Source organism: Echeneis naucrates, chromosome 14 (genome assembly GCF_900963305.1).
Source record: "Echeneis naucrates chromosome 14, fEcheNa1.1, whole genome shotgun sequence".
Lineage (NCBI taxonomy): Eukaryota > Metazoa > Chordata > Actinopteri > Carangiformes > Echeneidae > Echeneis > Echeneis naucrates.
The window spans coordinates 9,687,818-9,712,430 of record NC_042524.1 but is presented as its reverse complement, the minus strand read 5'-3'; the positions used below and the strand labels follow the sequence as shown (position 1 = coordinate 9,712,430).

The window sequence follows — 24,613 nt, the reverse complement described above, 5'->3', positions numbered from 1 at the left end:
CACAGACGTTTCAAAAATAGAGGCAAAAATAAAATGAATGGTCTCAGTATTGAAACATCAGAGGTGGTAAAAGACAGCTCAGTCTGAGTCATTGGACTAAATGATTAATATTCGTTGTGGCAACACTATGAGCATTGACACATCTAATCAAACAGGCCTTTGGGTATCTATAAAAATTTGCACTGGTTCAATTTTGTATTTTTTTGAACAACTGCTTATTTTTTTCATGTTATTTTAATTTGTGAAGCTCAAATAAACTTTACTAATAATTAAGCTCTATAAAATGTGAGTAGTATTCTATATTCAATGATCAAGGATTTTTACAGGGATAGCCTACAAAACAGATATCAAACTGAAAATTTCTCCACTGAGGAAATAATAAATGCTTATGCTATTGTACATAATCTAATAAACTCATCAAAGTGATGGCACACAAGTGGATTTATTTGGTATGAGTCATTTTTTCTTTAATTTGTATTATGTCAACACAAAATTTTTTCCATTAAGTACTCTGATTAAAGTGTTGCCAGTAAAAACAGTTATCCTGTAAACGTTATTAAAAACAATCCAGTAGGTCAGACAACTTGTAAGATAAATCACACTAGTGTGCTTACATTAAAAAAACATTCACATTAATAAATACATTTGGATGAAATTCAAGGTATGCAGCAAGGACATTAACAGCACAGGTGTACAGAGTACGCTGTCTATAAATTATGTATAAATGAGCAAGACACGTCACCAGAGTTACGAAACAAATAAGCCGACAAAGTCACACCACTGCATTGACAGTACTTTCCATCAAAACCCCAAAGTATACTTTTCATGACATAAAAAAACTGTATGATCTTTACTTCGTTTATCAGGTCATAGACGTGCAAAATTAAATCTTCAACATTCTAACTGTAAATTTTCTTAACCACTTAGTGGACCCCGCTGAAAATGGGATGAAAGATTGCAACTGAAGACATAAATTAAAGCACAGCCTAGGAGTAAATATTTCACAACACAAACATATGATTCATATCTACCAAATAAAATTTTATTATAAGTTCTGAAAACACTGATCAAAATCATCAAGAAGTGACTTCTTTTCCTCTGTCAAACCAAGTTCACTTTTTCAGTTGATGAAAAATTCTGCATTTTTTGCTTGTGTATGACAACAACTCCACAAAAAAATGCTCTCAAAACTCAAACACTCTGATTTCTAACTAACGGAAATCTGTCGGCCCATGTGTTACTGTTCCCGAAACCTCAGAATAACAAGCTTCAAGTTTGAGGTGACAAAGAAAAATTGTAGTCTGTTCTCAATCTATCAATACTTAGTTTAGTATTTAGTATACTCATTTAGTATTAGTTTTTGTTGTGTCAGTAAAAGATGTAAGATCAAGTGCAAGACACTGGATCACAGTTACTTAGATGTAAGTGTGGCAGGGAGAAAAATGTATCTCAGATTAATCACAGAATCCATAAAAAAAAGAGACAAACAAATTCAACATTACATTAAATCTGAATCCTGAGGAAAAATAAAGTCAGAAAACAAATTCTCAAATGTTTCTAAATCTCTATATCCATCCATTCATGTTTTCAATAGCTTGTCAGTCAGAGTTGCTGGGGATACTAGTGCCAAACCCAGCTAAAGTTTCAATGTCAAAAAGCTTATTTTTAAAAGAAGCTCTTTGTTTGGCTGCCATGGATACTATTGGTGATACAGCTACAGAGCCTCAAGGTTGTCTACAGTGACATTGAAACAGGACCGGGGTGATAATATTCTGAGTGAGGAAAAAGGACACCAGCTGCTTCCATCAGCTCTAATGATAGTCTTGTAAGCCCTCTGCTTACTTCGGGATCAAGAGCATTGATCATCTCTCACTCAATAATCTTTTCACTCTTGGGTTGTGTTGAATTTGTTTGCAATTTAAGTCAATTTAGGAAATAGATAATGAGAAAATGGAATAAACTGAGTTTCACCCTGAAAAAAGGGTTGATCAGCACTGCGTACCCACTGCAGGGCAGAGCACAGAAAGGCATTCATAGTGTTGTAAACTAGTTGGGAGATAATCGACTGTACTTTCAAAATGAATGTGTTTTCCAGCAGGCTAAGCACCTGCTAAGGAGCCAAGCAGGTATTGGCTGAGACATATTGCTATATGTAGAGTTTATTAGGATATTAAAGCACTGGGCAATGGGCAACAACCCCAATCAAAAAAAAAAAAACAGGGATTCGTTTCCAGACTGTCAACAAGAAGCCCACATCAGAGGGTGTAAATGAGCATGCTTTGTTGCTATGAGAGACGTGGAGGGAACCAACAAGGAGGAGGCCTGGGTCACTGAGGTCCTCCTAATATGTCAGGGAGTCTCTGACCCGATGAACATTAGGATCTCATGTGAAAGGATGAAGGTGAAGAAGTAGACGCAGAGGTCAGCAAAGACGTCACCCATCCTCCTGTAGGTGTCCATTGAGCGGTTGATGACCTCAGCAGGGATACCAGACAGCAGAAGGGCAGTGGTTAGCACAGTGGTCTTGGTCTTCTTCTCTACCTGCAGAAAACAGGACAAAGAAAACCATGCATGCCATGCTTTTGGCAACTTTCCAGCACAACAGCGCCACAGGATTTCTTCACATCTGTTATTTATACTTTAAAGTTATGGTGGAAATCTAAGAATCTGCATTAAAAATTCTACAACTTAAATAACTCTTAACTTACCTTTGGGAAATATTTGGACAAACCCATGTAGGCCAGTTCAAGGGTCAGAAATGGAGCAAATATTGACTGGGTAAACAAAACCAAAAAAAGGGTCATATTATATATATAAAGGGTCATATTACAACAGCAATTTGATGTCTCTGATATATCAGTCAGAAGGACACACACAACAAGGAGTCTAAAGCGAGCAGACCTACCAGATACTTGCAGACAAAAACTCTGACAAAAACAGCAAGGAGGATGCTACCAATGAGCCTGAAGACTCTGAAGGGATCAAAATCCTCTGAGTCAGACCCTCCATCCTGGGGCAACTTCTCAGTGGCCAACTGACCCTGCTGTTTCATTGCATCATCAAAACGAGACAAGTATTTCTGGAGGCCCCGGCGTGGCGACCCACTTAGGTCATCTGACGCCCGCTCCCCTCTAGGTCTATGCCGCAAAGGTGCAATGCTGTCTTCCAAGGAGCCTCCAGGCAGATCACTGCAGTCTGGCAGGGGTGAGCCCCTTCTTTCTGGGGTTGCGCTGTGGGAGCGGTTGCTGAGCCCCGCAGTCTCTGGCAGGTAAGGAGATGATTTCTGCGAAGACGGGGATGTGGACCACGGCTCTGTCCTGTCCAGATCAAGGTGGAAGCGGGGTTCTGCTGTACGCCGAGAGGTTCCTGCTGAGGATGTGAGCCAACATCAGTGATGATCACATGGTCACATTTAATTAATGTTGAAACTTTGCTTATAATTTTTTCAGAAAATGACATATCTGATTCCAATATCCCAGGGGAGACACCATTGCTTAATCGTATGGGTGAACCATGACAGCAGCGACTCTTTCCCCTTCATATATTGATATCTGTATCTCACTTTAGTTTCCATGTCATTTGGGCTCTATTTTGCGTTTATAATCACAGTCTCAAAGAAGCTGGATGGAAAAGCTTTATCAAAGAATTATCAAGTAACAAGTAATTAAATAAATAAATAAATAGATAATTGTTCTATTTTCCAATGTCTAGGTTCCATATAAATAGCCCTGGAACTCTCATTGAGGACAAAGAAAACCAGAGATTAAATGTTTACCCAAACAAACCAAACAGAACTTAATTAAATTATGCTGTGACTGATGTAGTTATTTTACACAACATTTCCCATTTACTTCAGATGTTTGAATTCCTATCCATGATATGGTACCATCGGGAGAGGTCAGTCCTAATTCCATTCTGCAGCATGACAACAACCTACAACTGATGTGGTGCACACCTCCTAATTTCAAAATAATAGTGTGAAGATACTGTAAAAGCTGACAGCCTGCAGCATGACAACAACCTACAACTGATGTGGTGCACACCTACTAATTTCAAAATAATAGTGTGAAGATACTGTAAAAGCTGACAGCCTGAATCCACAGAAGATCTCAGGCTGCTTCTGTCAGGTCTTTGAGGCAACATGTGTTAAATATGAGGGCCAAGTTTAAAAAAGTGAGGCGGTCACAAGAGGGTGTCTTTATTTAAAAATTACTAATGACCCGTTATTGATTGCAGTGATAATATCTTACTAATGCAGATGTTGTGAGAGGTATCTTAGAGCACAGATGTGCAGCTTCACTAACAGGGATCTGCTGCTTTGAATCCCAGCCATGTTTGTTAAATACATTTGCACTTAAATGAATCTGAATGTGGAATTAAAGGTAATCGCTTTGTTTGTGAACAAAGGCGATAAACAACAGCAGCAGCAGCAGCAGGATGAAGCAGATGAGTCACGACATTGTGTGGGTTTAAGCAGGAGCAGCACTGTGGTCTATACCGGGACCTGCAACATTTCATACCGTTATTCCCAGACTCATTCTTGGCGGAGCCCACGATCCTGTTCATCCTGTCCTCTGAGTTCATGAGCAGCTTTCTCCTCCGGATCTCTGCCCTCCTTTGCGCTGCCGACATGGAGCCAGTCTTCTCCACGGTGGCTTCCCCGGACTCCATGTTGAAAGAAAAGCAGGGTGAAAACGATGTCTCTTCACGGCGTTGTGGATATGAAGAGTAAAGAAAAGGCCCAGTGGGTCGGCGTGAGCTACACAAAAGGGCTCAGGTGGGTGAATTACACGGTAAACAACGCGGAGTAGACAGCGCGCTGTCTGCGGAGAGGACGCGCTGTGATGACGTCAGACGAGCATGACAAAGTGGTTTCTCGGTCTTTTTCGACCCTCTGCTCTGCCTTACAGGAAACACAGGCCTGACTGAGGGGGGGTTGGGGCTCTGATTGAAGTGATTATAAAAAACGGGGCGTATCCTGGAGGAAATAACATCACGTTCATTGTGTTGAATCTTTGTGTTTCAGAGGGAGTAAGTGCACAGATTCACGCAGAAAGAGAGGTAATGTGGCCTGGATCGGAGCAGGTACTTTTATTTTATTCCACATTGAAGAGTGAAAACGATTGTTTTGGTAGTATTGACACCTGGGGTGTTCAACTGCCTTCAAAACTGCTGATTGTTTCATCAGTTTGGGTTTTAATTACTGCCATTATACAAGGAAACTATTATAAAAACTGATCAGTGGAGAATCAAAGATGACAAGAGTCAGTGTGAATATATGTGTACTTGCATTTTTGTCTTACACGCACAGTTTTACTCATCAACAATATCATGTTCAGGATCACGGAGCTTGCCAAGGATCACACTGTCCTGACTTGCAAGATCAGGTCTTTGGATGTACAGTTGTCAGTTGAGGCAGACATTTATAGCATTGCCTGTGACTTTGAGTCCCAAAGTAATTTTAGAGTGACAGTAAACATCAACCAGGGGGTATCTGTACACTGAAAGGACAGCTTTGATTAATGTCACACCAGAAAGATATTTTAGCAGCTGCTCTTCCTGACACACTCTGGCCTGTCAGCCAGTGGTTTCTCAACTTATTTTTCGCTTCAGACCCTGGAAGTAGCATTTACATTCAACCCACTGTCCTCAAATGCACCCTGAGATAGAAATACTCTTAAACAAATATCACTGATGCATCAGCTTTGGTAATTTTCTACATGGAACTATATTACACATTTAGCCAGAGGTCTTACAAAGCTGTTAATTTTCAAGTCTTAAGTAAAGTTTGAAACTGTAAAGCCTCAAAACAAGTTCAAGTATTAAACTCTGAAGTCCCAAACAAATCATTATGTACCGTTCAACCAGTTTTTGTTGATCTTTGCAGTGTTTAATGTAGTTTTAGTAAACCACCACCATTTATGAATGAGTTTGACCCACAATGCCCCGTAAAAATTATTCTCAAATAGCCTTGGTCAAACTGGCTTTTGGGCTTAGCCAGTGTGATGTCAAGACAGAATGAAAGTGTTGAATGAAAACTCATGTTTGTAGTAACGTCAATTTCGTCACATATGGACATTTTCTTCTTCAGTATCCAGATATTGGCTTTATTAACAAATGCTCATTTTGTTTATTGTAAAAAAAAACTAAAACAATTCTCTTGGCTAAGAAGCACTCAGCATGTGTTCATCTGCAGTAGATCATGTTTGTTGATATACCTTTCTGTTCTGCTCATAGAAATGATTATCTGCAATTAAATGCTCCACATCATCTGCTGTTCTATGATCACTCCAGATTACTCCAAGTCAAAAGTTACATCACTTGATCTTCTTTAAATTACTTTTATGGATGGCTGAAGTCCCAAATAATTAGAGTTCGAGTCACATTGCAAGACAGTTTGCATTTCTGCTCAGATTCACAACTCAAATCTGATTCCAATTCAAATCACAAACCTTTTGGATTCACAATTTACAAACACAGACTATTTTTCTTTTCAGCAGTTTTTTTTATGAAAAACAATTTTGTGCATTAAGACCAAAACATTTGTCTGCTCCTAAGTACATTTTTCTATTATACATAGATTACAAAGTGTATGAAATCTGACCAAATCAAAAACCTTCAATTTGATTAAAATTCAACTTTCAATTCTGGAGACATATTTATGATACTGGTCCACATTCTGCTTTGTCGTCTTCTTATTCACTGAATAAACACTGGTGACCCACCAAAACACAAACTACATTTAAAAAGTCTCAAACATTTTATTTTCTTAGCGTCATTTCACCTTTGTTTATACTAAAATCATCAGCATTTCTTTACCTTTATATAATGCAGTCTTTTCAATATACAAGTATCAATAAGCATGATTAAAAGATCACAATGGCTTTGTTATGTCTGTGTTAAAGAATTTCCCATATCCTATTATATTAAAATATTCCATATATAGAGTCTGTATTTAAACAGAGGTTTAATAATAAAAAGTGAGTTCCCATACAAGGCAATTATAGAATTTAATCAGATTGGGAGTCTCATAAATTAAACAATAAGGGGAAAAAAAAAAAAAAAAAGAAGAAGAAATAAACAGAACAGCGATGCAATCTGAGGTGTTCTTAATGTCCAGAGAGAAACGATGACAGGTTTTGAAGGGGAGACCAGACAAATGACAACTTCCCAAAGTCCACACATTCGAAGCAGTAATGACAGTGAGGATGAGCCGCCTTAAAACACTTTCAACGCTTCTGCCTTTATCAACAATCTACGAATTTGTTCGACACACAATTATAACGAGAAAGAAGAATAATGCATGTGTTCTGTCTTTCAGGTATGATATTAAAGTGTTAGAGATCAGGTGGTCTGTATGCAAATACTCCAGGTGACACCCAATAACAGTCTTGAAGCGCAGACGAATACAAACCTTCCTCATAAACTCAATCTTAAACAGAAAGACATACACATTTGATTTGTTTTAGTAGAAGGCTGTGCTTCTTGAACAAACACACACACATCCATTCACTGCCACACCCCCCATTTACTGTAACTATCTGGGCAACACTCACTTAGCCAGCATTGTTCTATGAGAATAAACACTGCTCCATCCAATCACTGATGTACAATTATCATCACCGTCATGGATATCTTGATTTTTTTTTAGTCCATTGCTTCAACTGGGTGAAAAGTGCCAAAAACGCATCTATGTCACTCTCCATATTTGCACGGTTGCAACGGTTTGATTTGAGTGACGCTTCACATCATTTCAGCTCAGAATGTTTTCCTCACAGAAATGGCGGACCACAGATGGCAATGACACAAGAGGCATCGTACAGTCTGCCTCCCATTGCTTTCAAACACACACATACACCATATACACATATATGCACACACATACACTGACGCACGTCTTTTCAGTGTTCACTCATCTCTACTGTCCCACTGAGGATTATTTGGAGATTTGCTGTTGGAGGTGGAGCAGGAACTCGTAATATGACAGCGCCGACTCTGTTCGGTCCTCGATCATGTTCTGCATAAAGCTGGCTTTTAGTTGGCTCTCGTCCCTGAGAACACCAAATAGTAAAGTGTCAAAAATACAATGAAGGAACATCAATTGCTCAGAATGAATGAATGCTCAGAAAACTAACAACTTTCTTTTGCTATGAAAAAGCTGGGGCTCTTTCAACACCTTTGAGCCACAATAAAATTTTCTCCACAAAAAGGAAGTATTGTAATAATTTTGCCACTCAACGCAAACTCCCTCATCGTCTGTTACCCACCTGATGACATGCAAGGAGGGGAAGAATGGCCTCTGATCCCTCAGCCAACCAATGAAAGCTCTGGTTCTCTGCGACTCTGCAGTGTCTAGCTCTGGCAGCAGGTACTAAGACAGAAATGCAAGAGTCAAGTTTTCATCATCAGAAAGAGGATGCAAGAAATGCATAAGTGAAACTGTTACTGTACTTTATGAAGGTTAACATATGACATCCTTAAGAAAATTTGTTGGAAAATCCTGATTCACGGACATGTCAAAGGAAAAGTGGAAGAATGAACAATGGCAAATGTGGGATTTCCTACCAGGTTATCAGGCACGGCAGCATAGTTGGAAATTCCTAGGACTTGTGTGAGGAAGTTGGGGTGGCAGTTCCGTCCAATCCAAAGATACATCACCTTTAGGAAGGGATGGAATATATTTAATACCTGACAAAAGGTGAATACTGAAGCAATAAGTGCTTTCACTTTAAACACTTCTCATTACTGGATACTTGTATCCTGTACTTGTATAATGAACATAAAAACTGAGGCTTGCACTGATGATGGTACTTCCAAATGGTTAATTTGTCTTGTCTGGTGTGTTGCCTAGTTACAGCAAGTGCTTTATAAAATAAAGGTTCAGCATTAAACAATGTAAATCAAAATTTTACTTAAGATTTTCATCTTTGGTTTGTTTCAAGACTGAGTTATATTAAAACATACTATTCCAGCATCCATGAGGAAAGCTCCCTCCCTGCTGAGCTTCTCCACAGACAGCTGCAGCACTTTGGGCTGAGGGATGGTCCGCTCATTGATGTTCAAAGCTCCCTGAGGAAGCAGCAAAGAGAAAGGAGAAACATTTAAAAATAACAGCAGCATCAGGATTACAAGACAGGTACCAATTCAAAATAGTGAACTGAGCATTTACCAATAACAATAACAAAAGACACAAAAAAAAGCAAATGGCCGTTTTCCACATTCCAATGATGTTACTCCAACCATGTTCTTTAAACAGTGCTGAACCATCATCCTCACCTCATCTGTCAGATCATCGATACGGTACAGAGAGGGATGGATCATCAGCATTGTGTGGACCAGTGGCTGGTACTTCAACTGGCACATGGCAAACACCCGGTCATCCAGCCTGGTGCTGGTGCCTGTCCTGAAGGCTTTCTGCAGGAGGTGGAAAAAACCATGCAACTGAATCAATTAAGGCTTGATGGGTTACAACGGGAGGAGAAGCATTTTCCTTAAGGTCTAAAAAAATACCAAATATTTAATTTTAGTGATTGTCTTCGCTGGTCTAAAATTCACAAGTAAGTAAAGAGAACTCAGAAAATTGACCCCCACTCTTCACAACTGTTGTTATTCTGGGTGGGATTATATGAAAAAACAAACCTGTTTGAGCAGGGCAAGGATGTAGAGGGGGAAGAGTCTGAGGCAGAGTGGAGCCAGCAGGCCAGGTTGCTGGATGGTCAACACAGACTGCCGGTACGACATCAGCGAGTCAATAGCAGCATTGGTCATTGCATCTCTGGCATCACTCAGACTGGCTGTCACTGAACGGTCTACAGCTGAAGGGAGGGACACATTTACAGTTGTCAAAGGTTTCAGATTTTGCCATCCCGTGGCGGTAGTATCAAAACGGATGGTCAACATCAGTTCTACCAAGTATGGTTCTGACTCTTCCTGAAGTCAGACATAAAGTAAGAGTCAACCGTGATAACCAAAGTTATCAAACAAACAAACTTCATGAAGTAAGAATATGAAAGTTTAAATGCAATTCATGACCATTTTAAAATGCTTGTCGTACATAGCTAAGATTGTCTTTTATTTATTTATCTTTTTAAATGTACCTTGATTTCCAGACGATAGAGCGCACCTGAATATAAACCGCAGCAGCCAAATTTAAAGGGAAAAAGAGTTTTGTAGATATATAGGCTGCAATTGTTTATAAGGCGCAGGTGTCGGAAATATGGGACTATCAACTTTAACTTGAAAGCTGCATCGTATGCATTGCTTCATGTGTTTTCCATGATAAGAGTGTGTGCATGAAGCGCAAAATGACTGATCTGAAGAAGTTAGTGTGGGTGCGTTTAATTTAATTCAAACTATTTCATTGGTCCACTGTGACCTGTTTGGTAATTTCATTGGTCTGATGTGATGCTAAATGTATTGGCGGCATGAAGTTACCCGTGAAAATCCATAAATTAGCCGCATAGCTGTTGGAAAATGTACCTTTTGCAAAGTGTGTGCAAAAGGTAGCGGTTTATAATCTGGAAATTACAGTAACATTAGGAATTAAAGATTATTTACTGTAATGACTAGGTTATTTATGGGCTGTAATTCATAGTGCACAAATATCCTCATTAACACCTTATACAGCTTCGACTGTCTATACATTAGTTGTCCTGTTTAAAACAGCCCATATTCTGTGTTGTGAATGTGAGATGAGCAAAGACAGATCAGACTGTTCAGCGTGTGATGGCTGCTAGGCGACCACGGCTGTCGCTGCTGATGTCCATCTGTCAGTGCTCATGAAAGTGAAATGAATGAAAGCCTTGAGAGACTTTGTTACAACAATTAGGCGTGTTAGCATTTAACGTTACCTTTACATTTCTATTTAAAGTAACTAAACACAACTATGAAAAAGATAGAGGAAAAGAAACAATCAGCAAAAACAGGTAAAGAACAGGAAGCACAGATTGACTAATGAAGTGTTAAATAAATAAATTTGAGTACGAGTTGTGATACAAGGGCTGTGTTTTCATCATGTGTAGATCAACTGAAATTTAACATTGAAGGCTCATACAGGTATTCCCACTGTGGCAAAGAAAGGAATTTATGAAGAAACACTGAATTTGCACCCTGACAAGAAAAGCTAAGGAGCAACCTAAAATCTAGAGTTTAAAAAACCGTTAAGTGTTGACAATGTCTCAAATAGTCTAATGCAGTGTTTTCCCATGAAGGTGTTACATAATACAGTACATACCCATGCAAGCCAGCAGCCCAGTTATGGCTTGAACGTCAGCTCCAGCGAAGATGTCTGACATGGAATTGACCACAGGGAGACACAATGTGTGGACACGGATTCTCCTCTCGCCTGTGAAACAAAAAGAAGAAAATAAGCAAAAATATCACTTGAATAAAGAGGACAAATAATTTTTTTCTATAAATTAACCAAATTTGGCTTTGTGTGTGTTTTAACCTTTGCTGGAGGTGTAAAGCAGGGCAGCTTGGAAAGAGACAACCTGCATGTCATCAAGGTTTTCTTCAATGGACATTTGAACTGCAAAGCCAGCATCTGGGTTCACATTAGGGAGGGACAACAGGTCTGTGGACCTCACAAAGAAGTTTCCATGGAACGTGTGGATGGATAGACCTGCAGACAGAGAGATGGAGTGACGGCACAAAAATAAACACTCATGTTTTGTTAATAATGAGAATGAACAGTTCAAACTTTAAAGTCAAATATCCAGTGGGGATATTTTAATGTGCACACAGGCTGAAAAGGTTGCTCTTATTATTCATTGTGTAAAAATCAATATTTTGAATAATATTTTTGTGCGGGCTGAGAGGCCTTACAGAGCAAACACAAATTAAGTTTCTCTCAACAGTGAGTGTATGTTGTACATGAGCAAACTTAAGCATTGCTATTTGCAGTGCATCTACTCAGAAATAATAAAATTATACATATTTAGGTCAATGCTCAACTGAAGCTTGTCATAACTGACCTTTGGTGCAGCGTATCCTCATGACTGCCTCAAAGCCAATCTTCCTGGTTAAGTATCTCTTCAGATCCTTCTGGAAGCGCTCCACTTGAGCGGGGTTATGCTGGTGGTGGTAGGAAGGGTAGTAGTAAACACTTCCTGCTGAGTATCTTGATATGCAGCCTGTTGGGAGAGAAGGCAAATGAGAGAATAGATGAAACATCAGTGAAATCGTTTTGTCTAGTGAGTAGATTAATTTTATTTTCGAGATTATAAATTCAGTTTGTATGAAATTTTTTTGGCCTGTTTTTGTCTTTTTTTTTTACTTGAAGACAAAATGACCAGATGACAAATCATAAATTTATAATAATTGTCAACAGAAATTTGCAGTATCAGGTCAAAGTATTGAGTTTTGAACCAATAAGCATGTGAACCTTCCTTCCATCCTCCCTCCCATTCATTAAATGTGGGACTCACCAAGAGATGCCAGGTCGCAGTACTGAGCGCTGAGCAGGAACAGGTCAACAGCCACCTGCTGGCCAGAACAGTCCAGAGCCAGCTTCTTGTAGAAGTCTGTAGCTGGAGATAAATGTTGGATATCCTGAAAAGAAAAAAGAACAGGGGGGGACATGAGCCTGAAACACAACTGCCCAAAAGTAGCCTTTCAATTAACAGTTCTTGAATGGCGTTGATAGTCATGGAAGAGTGATGAGTGTCAGAAATATTTCATGGCTTTAATTGCTACAACAGTTGTACTGTTCTTGTGCAGTATCGCGACATCCTTTAAAATAATACAAACTTCTCACTGATGTTGTGGAGAAACTTCATCAGTAGATTTCTCACCTTTGCAGATGCCCGCTGGTTGGGGTCCTCCCTGGACTGGAGTGCCCCCACCCCAAGATTGGGCAGCTGCGTCTGAAACACAGACATGCGCCCTCCGGTTGGTGACAGAAGCTTGAAGGCTGCTTGCAGAGCTGACCCCAAGGCAGACTGGGTCTCCATGGTCTTTTCAAATAAAGTTGGCAGACTCTTCAGCAGATCCTGCACAAGCTGAAAAACAAACACATGGTATAAGTCTTATTTTTCCAATCACATCATCTTTTGTCTTTATATTTCCCTTTTTTCCCCCCATTCATATGTAAAAAGGCCCACAGTCAGAATAATTTGTGTTACTTAGCAGTTTGAACAACGATTATACATAATATCTTAAATGCTCAGTAGTTATCACTCTTAAAAATGGATAACATGGCTAAAGCTTTGCTTGAAACTTAATATAAGAAAGCAGGATATTTTGGACTCTACAATTATTCATGTTCACACCACAGCTTTTATCAAGGTGAAGTGTCTTACTTCTTTGCATTCATTGAGGTTCACTAGAAGGCTGTCTGGTGTTGGTAAAAAGATATCTGTGAAACACAAGAAGCTATTATTTAAACAAGCACAATATATTCATATGCAAACACGCCAATATAATAATTGTGATGAGATTGGATTCAAAGTGCAGCTAGCTCATGCTGACTGATTCAAACATGTACTACAACAAGGCAGCCATTAATGACTTTTCCATCATATGGACTAGAAATTTGAACCCAGTTTTCACAATCTTCAAAACAATGGGCAATTCTTAAAATGGGCAGTTCTTAAAATGCAAAAATATCATTCTCCCATTTCCTGACAGAGGTAAGCTATGATCTCCTGAAAGCATATAAATTCATCAATGGTGCATTCCTACATTATGGTTGCAGAGAACTGGAGTCAAGTGTTGAGAATAATGAGTATGTGGGCTTTGCTGATGGCTGTGTCTCACCTTCAATGTCTGACACGATAAGCATTTGAGGCTGGGAGAGTCCCTCCTGCAGGTTGTAGAAGTGGATGGTGCTGTCGAAGGTGATGAATCCTACCTTTGTCCGCGAGTCTCCAGGCAGCCTAGAACCAACACATACACTTAGATTAACATTAACACATTAGCACTTTGGTGACTTTTCTTTCAGCCTCTGCTGGCTTACATTACTTCACTTCATGACAAAAATAAAACAACTTTTGCCCATATTTCGCAACAGTAATGTCAATAATAACTGCAATAACACAGAAATCAACTGTTGTACATACGTATTAATGTTGTCCAGCAGTGACTGACAAAACACATTTAGATAGCCCGTCTCCACTGCATTGTGTGATACATCCAGTACAAAGAGGTAAACAGCTGGCTGTGGTGGCCTCAGCTGGATAATTAGGAGAAACATATTAATAGGCACATGGAGACATCACAGATTACTCATCAGATTACCAAAACAAATGCACAAAAAAAAACAAACTGAGAATTTCAAAGTTTTCAGATCTTTAACAAGAACAATCTAGAAAAAGGCACTGAAACCTACCATGTATTCTGATGGTGCAATGAACTCAATAGTGGCGTTCTGGACCTCGGGTCTTTTGTGTGGCTCCCCATATGATCTGCTGACCGGGTTGTACATAAATTCCTCTGGGACTACACACAAATACATCGAGAGAGATTTTAGTATTAAAGGATCAATGTACTTTGTCTGTAATTCAACAGTTCTCAATCGAAATGGAACTGTTTCCACTTTAAATGCATCCTTTTAAAACACTTGATTAGAATTATTATGTACTCACATTAAAATTATCATAAATTATTATCATAAAAAAGACTTTTACTTCAATCTATGTAAAAATTCCCCAGGCCTGGCCAAGAGGGCCGCATAAGAACATTGTTGCATGGACAAAAGAATACAAAAAGGACAATTTCACATGCTACAAAGGAGAATACATTATGCAGAAAAATTGTATTGTATAGTATTTATCAATATGTGCATGTTTCTGAAAGTAATAGAAAGGAAATTAATAAGGTAAGAAAAATCTTTGGCATGGTATTTTCAAAATTATTTAAAGTTGACAGTTTTGTGCATCTTTCTCAAGTTTGCTAACAAAAACAAATTCATCAGGCATGCTATGCAAAAGTTTTTAAATTTGTAGACACTGGTGAGGTGGATTACGTCCAATCATTCATTTTAAGCAAATATCAGCCAACACCACTAACATACCGGTAACATTGCGCATCCCAAAATTAAAGGTGCTTAAAGTAGTTCATAATTTTGCATTTGGGGCCTTCAAAATTTGCTCCATAAAAAAACAAAAAAAGGCCTTGTCATTGTCCCCTCTCTCGTCCTCCATATGCTACCTAACAGAAGGTTCACTTTTCTAGTGGATTAGTTTCAACATTTTTAATGTGTCTCTTTCAGATCATCCTATTGCTTTCATCACAGCTCTTTTCTCCCTTACCATCATTAACCCGATAGCACAGGTTGCACTTCCACCTCCTCTGATCCAGGAAAGAGACGAAGGGGTTGATATAAGTTCTGCAGGACCGACACCTGACAATAGTGCTGGATGTCACCACAGGAAGTTGCTGAAATAATAAAACCACAAAACAAAACCAACCTGTGTGTGAAAAGTGCCTCAAGGCAAATTCATTTTCTCAATTATATCACAATGCAATCAGCATTTCAATTTCTTATTTCTATACAACTTGTGTAATGACTCTGCTGTTCCTCACACAAATTTATTCCGACATACTTTGCCCAAGGGCATATTTACTCAGCTCTTACATTGAAAGAAGCCATGGATCAGATTCTCAGTGTTTAATTAGTAAAACTTTGACAGTCAAATTCAATAACAATTATATTTAAATCCAGGAAAATAATTGAGGATATGAGACGAGATGATTTTTAAACTTTATCAGCAAAAGTTTCATTGTGAATGCATATTAACAATTCATATGAATTAATTAATTCGTTTTTCACATTAAGTCTCATATGGCATTATACATGCTCTGAGCTATGAGCATGAACATTAAATATTGATCAGTGGTCTTACTGAGAGGTCTTTGAATGGGTGGAGCAGCAGGCCCAGCGGCATCTTGGCTTTATTGAGCAGAGACTGGGTCTGAGGGATGCTAGTCAGCGTGCAACGGAAAACCCTGAATCAAAAAAGCAAAGCAGAATTTTAACTGAACTTCACAAAGAGGGATCATGTTGTTGCTATTTCCTGTGCACAAGCACAGCATGTGGGTGACTTGGTTAAGGTGATGGTTGATACATAAATGATTATTTCAGGGGTTTAATTGACATCAGATGAAAACTCTTAAACTTCTTAATCATTGTGCAAACAATATCACCAAAGGCTCCATGTAAGTTACTTCACTGTAAGTAGCAATATGACAAGTAAAAATGCTCATGTCAGGTGGCTGAATAATTTTCATTATACAACAGAACGGAGTTTAAGGTAAAATAATGTGATGTAAATACATAGCATCACAGTAATTTATATTTTAAAGAACATAACTTCATGAAAGGCAGTAATTGTAGGCAAATGCTGTTGCTTTCAGTCCAAAATAGCTTACTCAGGGTTGCAGTTGTTCTTCTGCAAATCTTGGGCCAGACAGGGTGTCGGAGCAGGGATTGCAGTTGGTGGCAGCAGGTTTCTATCCTGCAACAGGTTGACCACTCTCAGGGCCTCTGGGGTGCTGGACTGAAGGCTCATGGATGCTAAGGACGGGCTCAGCTGGGCTGCTCCTGGACCCCCTGGTGGCTGAGAGAGGGGAAAAAACAAAATAAAACAAATCTGTTGAAATTGATCTCTTTCCCAGATCGGTGGCCAAATTGAGCCAGAAACAAATCTCCTGAAGACTTTTTAAGTTCAGCAGACTACAAATAACGTAAAGTAGATTATATCATTCTCACATACACATATGGACATGCGAATTGTGTTAGGGTTAGTCCCCAACTCTAACCCCACAACTCAAGACTTTCTATAGTTTCCACAGAGAGGGGAGTTTGTCTGTACCAAATGCATGACAGAATTAACAGTGGTCATTGCTCAATGCCAATGAAGGGGGGGAGAAAAAAAAAAAAAAAACTTTGCACAAAAACACTACAACAACACAAAATCGTTACAGACTGGTGACTTCCTCTCACCTGCTGGTACGGCTGAGGTGCTTGACTGTAAGGCTGGTTAGCATTTTGCATCGCAGGGTGAATGGGAGGGGTGGCGTTGTGGGGACCAGGAGTGTTCTGGTATCCAGGGGGGAGGGAGGGATAGTGGCCCAAGTGTCGACCAGGAGGTCCAGGTTGGGGCAGGCCAGCTGTGGAAGAGAAGAAAAAGAAATAAATCCAATTTACATTGATTAGCAGGCATTATTGAAAGTGAACTATTCAATATTATAACCAATAATCCATTAGTCCACTGCTCAACACGGTGTGATCAGGATTCACAATAGTAATTATTGACTCAAAATAATGAAAGTTAATGGCTATGAGACGCCAGCTTTAGTTATACAGACAAAAATTGGGATCCGTTAATTAATTATTGGTTTTAGCCTGAGTTTGTACTGTAAGACACACCCTATATACATAAGAAAATTTGGGATTTGTAAATGGTGACAGAGCACCAGAACAATCAGTCACCTGTTTGCTCTGGGGGAGCCTTCACCTTGCGATACTCCACATTGTCATACTTGTATAGAAATTGTATAGAAATTGATACCCTAACCCTCATTTATTAAACCTATAAATGTACTTAATGGGAAAATAATCCAACATGTGTTAGAAAATGGCCTTACCCATTTTGTTTTCAACATGATTATAGCTGTTTGATGCTTGGGGGCCATTGCCAGCCACAGTTCCTGTTTCAAAGCAAACACAGATGTGACAACAATGATTTTAGTTAAACTTTTGTGTTGACCACGGTGGGGATGTGTAATCAAAAAAAAGCTACGACCAAAATTAAAGGTGAAACTGATGATGGAGATGCATTTTAAGGAAATCTCTACTTTGTTGCTTGTAGTACGAATGGTCAGATGTCATATAGAGGATGTAGTAAGACTAAATGACAAGAAATATATTTTACCAGGAATGCACTGACACAAAAATGTACTGGACTAAAGCAGCAGTAACACCCAACTTTCTCTTACACCTACTGCTAAGTCATCCGCAAGACTCTTGCTAGTTTCAGAAAAAGTTGTCAAGGAATAAGATGGACACAGTGAAAACAGCAGAGAGGACAAGATGGGCACCACGGCACTGAAACGGCATCTAAAAGCTACCAACAGATTTTGCCACACCTGGACATTCAATATCCCCCTCCTGGAAATCGGGCTCAGTGGGGGACAGATTGCTGTTAACAGCTGCCCCACACTGAGCTGGCATGTAGAGAAAGGAATGGCAGTTATTCAGAAAAAAAAATGCACATTTGTAAAAATGACAGTTCCCGTTTATATATATATTAAAAAAGAAAAAAAAAAAGATCATCACAGTCAATAATAATAGTCAATAATCCCAGTTTTCAGTCAACACAAATCCACCAAATCTGCATTTTTTCCACCACTGCAAACGGATAATATCTGAACTCCCCAACTTGTGAGGGATGATGTCAGTTTACTGGTTCATTTATTTGTCAGTGTACATTGCAAGTAAAACAGTGAAGAAGTGAAGAAAGCTTTGCCACCAATAAAGACAAATCACGATTAAACGTATCAAGATTTAAAACAAAAATATTTTACCATCAGTTTTGGTGGGTGGGGGGGTCGCATTGGCCATTGGGGGTCCAGTGGGAGGTGGTGTAGGTTTCATGGCTGGTGGTGGCCCTGTAGGTGGGGGTCCTGCAGTTACGGCTCCATAGGCATGTCTGCTTGGATGGTATGTTTGGGGAGTCATGGGATTCAGTGGTGGAGGTGCAGTGCCTAGTGATGAAGATTATTCTAATGAATTTCGATTTGTCTTTTCCATAAGTCAATGGTTTAGTACAAAAAAGGGGAGAAAGAAGCCAATATTGGTCTGCATAACTTCCCACAGAGAGAACATCAATAACTATATTTCAGTTTGCCAAAAATGTGACTTTAGTTTTTGGCGAATAGAACGACAAACGACAACAAACTCACCCATCATCATTGCAGGTAAAACTGTGGCTTGGTGGTGAGTTAATGATGAAGCAGAGTTATGACCTTTTAAATCAGGTTACTGCATCTTGTAGAACACCACTAATTTTGTCACGTATCATGTAGAAGACAGATATGAGGGATCACAGGAGTGGTGTAACATTATAAGCCCTGAGTAGAGGTGGCAACAGCTGGTGATGAGCAGCACTGATGACCCACAGCAAGCTAATATGAGAGGAGTGATAGAACTACATCCTTTTCCCAAAAAAACCCTAACCCTAGACCCCTAACAAAAATGGCAAAAAGGTCAGTTCAAATGTATCTGATAAATCCTGAGGCAGCTGGCAGAGGAGCAGTATAGACGCTGCCAATTATTTCACAGTTCAAAGCAATGCATATTTCAATACACTGGTTGATTTTCCATACAGCAGCAACAGGAAGCGGTAACTGCCAATCATAACACATTTAATTATCGATGAATAAGGAAACTGAACATTTCAGAGACAATTGTTAAGAATTTCATGGGTTACTTGATGATGACCAAGCTAAATGCACCATTGAGCACAGTGGTTGTCTGCATTTTTAGATTTACAAATTTACTTTTTTCGTAAATATGTTACCAACAAAACACTTTGTGACAATTAACAGTGGAGATCAAGCCATTTGGACCTGCACATATACTGTTCAACAAATTCATTGTGGGCTGTGGTGAATGTGTGGCATTTTAGCCTGAAGAAAGCAATCAACGGAGTATACATTTTTACAAAGACCTAATCAGTTCTCCTGATAGTAACCATTTTCACTGTCACCATTGTGCTGTTCAATGGGTTCTTCATGCTGCTACTGGGGAAAAGGTCAATTTAACTCAAGTCTTCTTTTTGGGCAGTGAGAATGTGAACAAATACTTTCAAGACAATGTGATCTTAAGATTGTGAGATATGCTGGTACCAGATAAATTGAGGCAACCATGTGCCCTCTGATTCTCTGCAGGAATAATCTACCACAGAAGGCTTTCAAAAAATTGATCAAGTTTCATTGACAAATTATATGACAAATCATGCAGGGGTGGTTAGAGATTACACAACCAACTATCATGCTCATATCATAGCAAAACCACATCCAAAAAAAAAAAAAAAAAAAAAGGTCATGACTAATATGCATACACAGTTCCTAAGATTCTCTATCAATAGTCCTTTATTTTTGGTTTGGCTGTATGCATTCTGGTAGTGTGATCAGTGGAAAGAAATTATGTATAAACTACAACCAGCACCAGTGACTGAAACTAGGATTTAAAAAAAAAAAAAAAGCTTCGTCATTCTGCTACGTAAGAGTCACTGGAAGCAATAAAACTCTTTTTGAACTTTGTACAAATTTAGAGTGAATGAGACCCTGCGGCTGGGAGGGAGCCAGAGGCAGCAGCCAGCCAACATGTTCAGTGAAGGAGCAGAGGGCAACATCCAGTTCCAGCATATCAGGATTCTAGATATGAATATCTGGAGCACGTCATTGAAAGACCAGAACAGTTATGGGGGATTATGACACAATGTACAACAATAACGTTATATAAAAGTCATCAGAGAGGGAGCAGAGGTGTGTGTTACAAAAATGAAGACTTTAAAGTCCATGTTTTAAAATTAAGTGAATCCCTCAGGATTAACCTGCTAGAATTCGCTGCACTGACTTAATTAAAACAATGATTTGATCCAAGAAATGTCTTTCTTGTCTTTTGCTTTAACTATCCTTCATTCAAAAATGACGATGTTTTGTGAATTAAGATTTTAGGGTAGCCTTTCAGTAGAACCCTTGTGTTTTTACCTGGCTGAATATATCCATGCAGAGAAGTGGGGGGCATCCTGGGGCCTGGAGGTTGGGTGGCACTCTGGGGCACATGGGTTGGTGGTGCAGAGGTGTAAGCAACAGATGATGGTGGCGGCATCATTGGTGAACTTGAGGCTGGGTTCACATGATTTGCCACAGGACCACGGGGAGGCGTGCTCATGGAATTGGATGGCCCCATCGCTGGAGGAGCTGTGTTGTACTGCCATGCTGGAGCAATGGGTTGTGGCTGTTGTGGGTTTGGGTAGTAGCTACCGGAAGATGCAGCAGGTGGAGGTGGTGTTGCATGTGCTGGAGGCAGCCTGGGACCAGGGCTGGGGCTTGCAGATTGAGGAGGTGTATGAGATGGAGGTCCTCCCATCGAAGGCCTAGTCAACAACGGCTGGTTTGGGGGAGTTGGGTAGGCACCAAGTGGTGGGCCAGGCTGATAGGTGCTGACTGGGGGAACAGGTTGATATGCCCCAGAGGGGTAATGTCCAGTTGCAGGGGCTTTGGCCTGCACTGGATTGTACGCTGGATGGGTCATGCCATGGGAGATCACTGGCAGCTGCTGTGAAGCAATAGGATTTTGTGATGGACCTGGAGACCAGAGGAGGAAAATAAGAACAACTTAGCATCCATAACAGGTCAATGTACATTTAGCTCACTCTAAGCCTTTTCAGCGTTACATGTCACCTCTGAAATGTTCTCCGAATTTACTTTTAAAATTCATATTTTGTCAGAAGACTTTTTTTGTTGGCAGCAGCACTGTCACTATCTCATGCTTCAGCAGAACAATTATGAAACATAAGGTAGCCTTATGATTGAAAACATGAAAAGCACACTATTAGTTTAACAGCACATGAAACCAGCAAAGTTAATGTTTCCATCTCTGAAAAGGGCTTTTGTTTGTGATTCAAATGCAGTTTAGTTTAAACGGATGATTGGGTTTAAACCTATTCAAACGGGATAAACTTAAAAAAAAAAAAAAAAGAGAGAGAGACTACAGAAGGGTAAAGTAAAAAGCACTCAGAGCCACCAAATGACCAACGAACTGACAGCCCCAGTTATAATCTCTTTACCTGGATTTAAACTAAAATGATGATCCTAGGGCTCTAACAGGACTCTGGCTCAAATAAAAAGTCCTTTTATTAAATACTTTGTAGATACCAGACTAAAATACAGCATTAGTTTTTTAATGGCATACGAAAACACCAAGAACAAAGGTCTAAACTATTGTAAGTAAGCAAAAACTGATTAGAAATATGTCAAATAGAGTTGGTATTTCAATAAAAGAAATCAGAGTAACACTTTCCATCTGTAAACTTATTACACGAATACCAATCTTTCAGAGGTGGTATGCTGCTGCTTGGGACTTAAATGAATACATAATGAAAGTAGATTCCCTAATATCCACTTAGTGCCACTAGAAGCTCAGACTGCAGAGTGAGAAGGGATTAGTTTACAACTCTTCTCAATGAGCAAAGATGGATGAGGCACATAATCCATCACAAGTCTGTGATGTCTTCCTCAGAACAGGGAAATTTTAAAAACTAAAGCTGCAGGTCAGTTGCAGCTCCTATCCAGTCAAAAAGGGACAGACATAACCAGACCTTTCAGCCAATTAGGAATCATCCCATTGAAATGGAAAATTTAATTGAAGCTTTTAAAAAGGTTTGAAATTGAGATTATTGAGCAGAAGTCTGTCTTGTGAAGGTTAACTGCATTCCGTAAAAGGACTTCATATGAGGAGATAGGATACTGTTATCAATAAAAAATAATAAAACTTTGTCATGCGTGTCGCAAATGCACTGGCAATAAAGCTACTTTAGTCTTCTACTCTCTGATACCTATTAAAATGAACTAATGATATATCCAAGAAAGGCTTTACCTTTGTGGCCTTTTAATTGAGGAAGACACCCTCAAATGACATTTGAAAACACAGAGTGCAAATTTGTTTATTCCAATTACCTTTACTCTTTATACATGAAGATTGTATTTGTATTCTGTTACAGTCAACAGTTGTGAAAAACCACAAAGTACATGCAGAATCATTTTAGTGTGTCATTATATACATGACGAACACTGATCACTTGCTCATCACTGAAAACAAAGCTACTTAAGATTTGGTTTGCTCAATCACCTTTGCAAGACCCTTTGGTAGGAATTGATTTATAAACAGTGAAACTGATGGCAATCAGCTTTACACAGATGTTTTTTTATTTATTGTCAAAAAGCAAAACAAAAACACCTCAACATTTATCTGAAATACATAAACATTCATCCTTCATATGCCTTTATAAACTAAAATAGGAATGTGATTAGTGACACATGCAACAAGCAAAATAAAGTTCAGACACAGAAGGTTGATGCATTCTCAGCTCAAGCTGTAAATCTGTAGTTCATCTGCTCAATACAGCTGAGCTGCCATGCACACTAACAAGTGTGCATGGCAGCATTTCAATTCTCCTGAAATGTGTACACAATCACACATTTGACAGCTGCCATAGCCTACTTCTACAATGTTTTCCTTTCAGCTGTCTTGGGAACCCACTGGAAATTAGGGAATAGTGAAATTGTGTATGACTGTAAGGAGGTACTTGGTCAGGTCTGGGGATAGCACAGCAGCAACTTATTTGGATCATCCCCAACGTGCCACATGTACAGAAAGGCAAACACACTAGGGCTATTTAGGCTCCGAAAAATCCCATTTTCACCGAATCTAGGCTGCAAATACATCTTCAGATGGAACCAGTGGCTATAAAAGAAAAGCCTTAAGTATCCAAAGCTCATTACGTCTTTTAATATGGAAGAAAATTTATGGCCAATCAAAACCAATCCAAGAGCTAGGCTAAGGGTGCCGCCGGCTGACTGTCTGATTACCTTTCCGTTTGTCAACCTGTTAGTTTGCCACCTCGACAAACCAGAAAGTAGCAAACTGACAAAATTGTTGTGCTTGGCGTACCTCAACGACAGCAACCAATTTGGACATCTTAAGTCAGTCCAAGTAACTCAGCCCAAGATTAGCCGCGGTTGTCCCTGAATAACTGAGCCTGACAGCTCGCTCTTCCTTGGCTACATTAAGTTACAGCCATACTAAGCAAAGCAGTTAGCCAACAGTTAGCAAGCAGCCACAGATCCAATATCCCCATACCCACTGCTAGCTTTAGCTCGATACTTGCCTTGATGGCGCCGTAACTTCACATACATTTTAACGTTACTCACCATTCGCATATGCCTGTCCCGTTCCTGTCCCATTCTGAGAGTTGAACCCCGCAGTTGACATCTTGAAAGCGACACCAGGATCTAATATAGAGCTGCTTGGTCGGCGAATAGCTAGCTGCGTCTTTAGCTAGCTAACTAGCTGGCAGTCGTGGGGTAATTCTGACGATGTGACGGTATGTCAAAGCCTCGTCAACTGTGACGTCCCTTAGTTTGTGTTTTTTTTTTTAAGTAAGGAGCTGAGTTTTATGGCGATCACAGAGCCATGGCTCTTACCGAAACCCCGTTTGACCAGCTACGGGCAAGAAACCACGGGCCTTGTCAGAGTAATCGTGTGAGACACTTCTCCTCTTTCGCCGGAAGTTGGGATCACCCAGCAGGATCAACGTAAAAATCCCCGGGCATGCGCAGTGTGTACACGTGGCATTTCCTCCTGTGCTCACAATTTGCTGATCGTACTAGGAACAAGAGGAAACTGGTTTGTCTTAACCCCTTTCGTTCTCCCAAATCATGCAAAATGTGTTAATTTAAAAAGCATTTGTTCATTTGGCTGGATTTTGCAATATCGGTAAAATGAAAAATGCTGCCCACAATTCAAAAGATGACACGAATAATGGTCTGCCATAAATAAAATTAGACTCTCGTCTTATTGAGGCTAGTAAAATATGTTTAC

General features: G+C 39.5%; 2 protein-coding genes across 3 annotated transcripts; both read right to left on the bottom strand.

Moving 5' to 3' along the window:
* Positions 1-464: 464 nt before the first annotated feature.
* camlg (calcium modulating ligand) lies at positions 465-4,816 on the bottom strand. 2 transcript variants are annotated; one of them, XM_029519446.1, is made up of 4 exons: positions 4,521-4,816; positions 2,906-3,369; positions 2,709-2,774; positions 465-2,541 (listed from the first exon to the last, which is right to left on the bottom strand). In XM_029519446.1, the coding sequence occupies exons 1-4, from the start codon at positions 4,669-4,671 to the stop codon at positions 2,350-2,352; spliced, it is 873 nt and encodes a 290-aa protein (XP_029375306.1). In that variant the 5' UTR covers positions 4,672-4,816; the 3' UTR covers positions 465-2,349. The 2 variants fall into 2 exon arrangements, with proteins under 2 accessions (XP_029375306.1, XP_029375307.1); XM_029519447.1 differs by having other exon boundaries at positions 2,906-3,366.
* A 1,283-nt stretch (positions 4,817-6,099) lies between these two features.
* Positions 6,100-24,293, bottom strand: sec24a (SEC24 homolog A, COPII coat complex component). The gene is made up of 23 exons (XM_029519773.1): positions 23,944-24,293; positions 20,719-21,318; positions 18,529-18,708; positions 17,590-17,652; positions 16,946-17,112; positions 16,372-16,559; positions 15,846-15,948; positions 15,252-15,378; positions 14,330-14,439; positions 14,061-14,173; positions 13,759-13,877; positions 13,302-13,357; positions 12,795-13,001; positions 12,429-12,552; positions 11,976-12,134; positions 11,450-11,623; positions 11,234-11,344; positions 9,640-9,815; positions 9,277-9,414; positions 8,965-9,069; positions 8,566-8,658; positions 8,268-8,371; positions 6,100-8,051 (listed from the first exon to the last, which is right to left on the bottom strand). Exons 1-23 carry the CDS (start codon positions 24,002-24,004, stop codon positions 7,937-7,939), a joined length of 3,393 nt encoding a protein of 1,130 aa, XP_029375633.1. The 5' UTR covers positions 24,005-24,293; the 3' UTR covers positions 6,100-7,936.
* Positions 24,294-24,613: the final 320 nt, after the last annotated feature.

Excerpts from the sequence above, each read along its gene's own strand:
- camlg (XM_029519446.1), bottom strand. The coding sequence starts at position 4,671 with ATGGAGTCCGGGGAAGCCACCGTGGAGAAGACTGGCTCCATGTCGGCA. Across the intron at positions 2,775-2,905 it reads TTTTTGTCTGCAAGTATCTG|TCAATATTTGCTCCATTTCT; the intron begins GTAGGTCTGCTC and ends TTGTTTACCCAG. Across the intron at positions 2,542-2,708 it reads TGTCCAAATATTTCCCAAAG|GTAGAGAAGAAGACCAAGAC; the intron begins GTAAGTTAAGAG and ends TGTTTTCTGCAG.
- sec24a (XM_029519773.1), bottom strand. The coding sequence starts at position 24,004 with ATGTCAACTGCGGGGTTCAACTCTCAGAATGGGACAGGAACGGGACAG. Across the intron at positions 18,709-20,718 it reads GCATGGATATATTCAGCCAG|GCACTGCACCTCCACCACTG; the intron begins GTAAAAACACAA and ends CTTCATCACTAG. Across the intron at positions 13,878-14,060 it reads CTGCTGGACAACATTAATAC|GCTGCCTGGAGACTCGCGGA; the intron begins GTATGTACAACA and ends TGTTGGTTCTAG.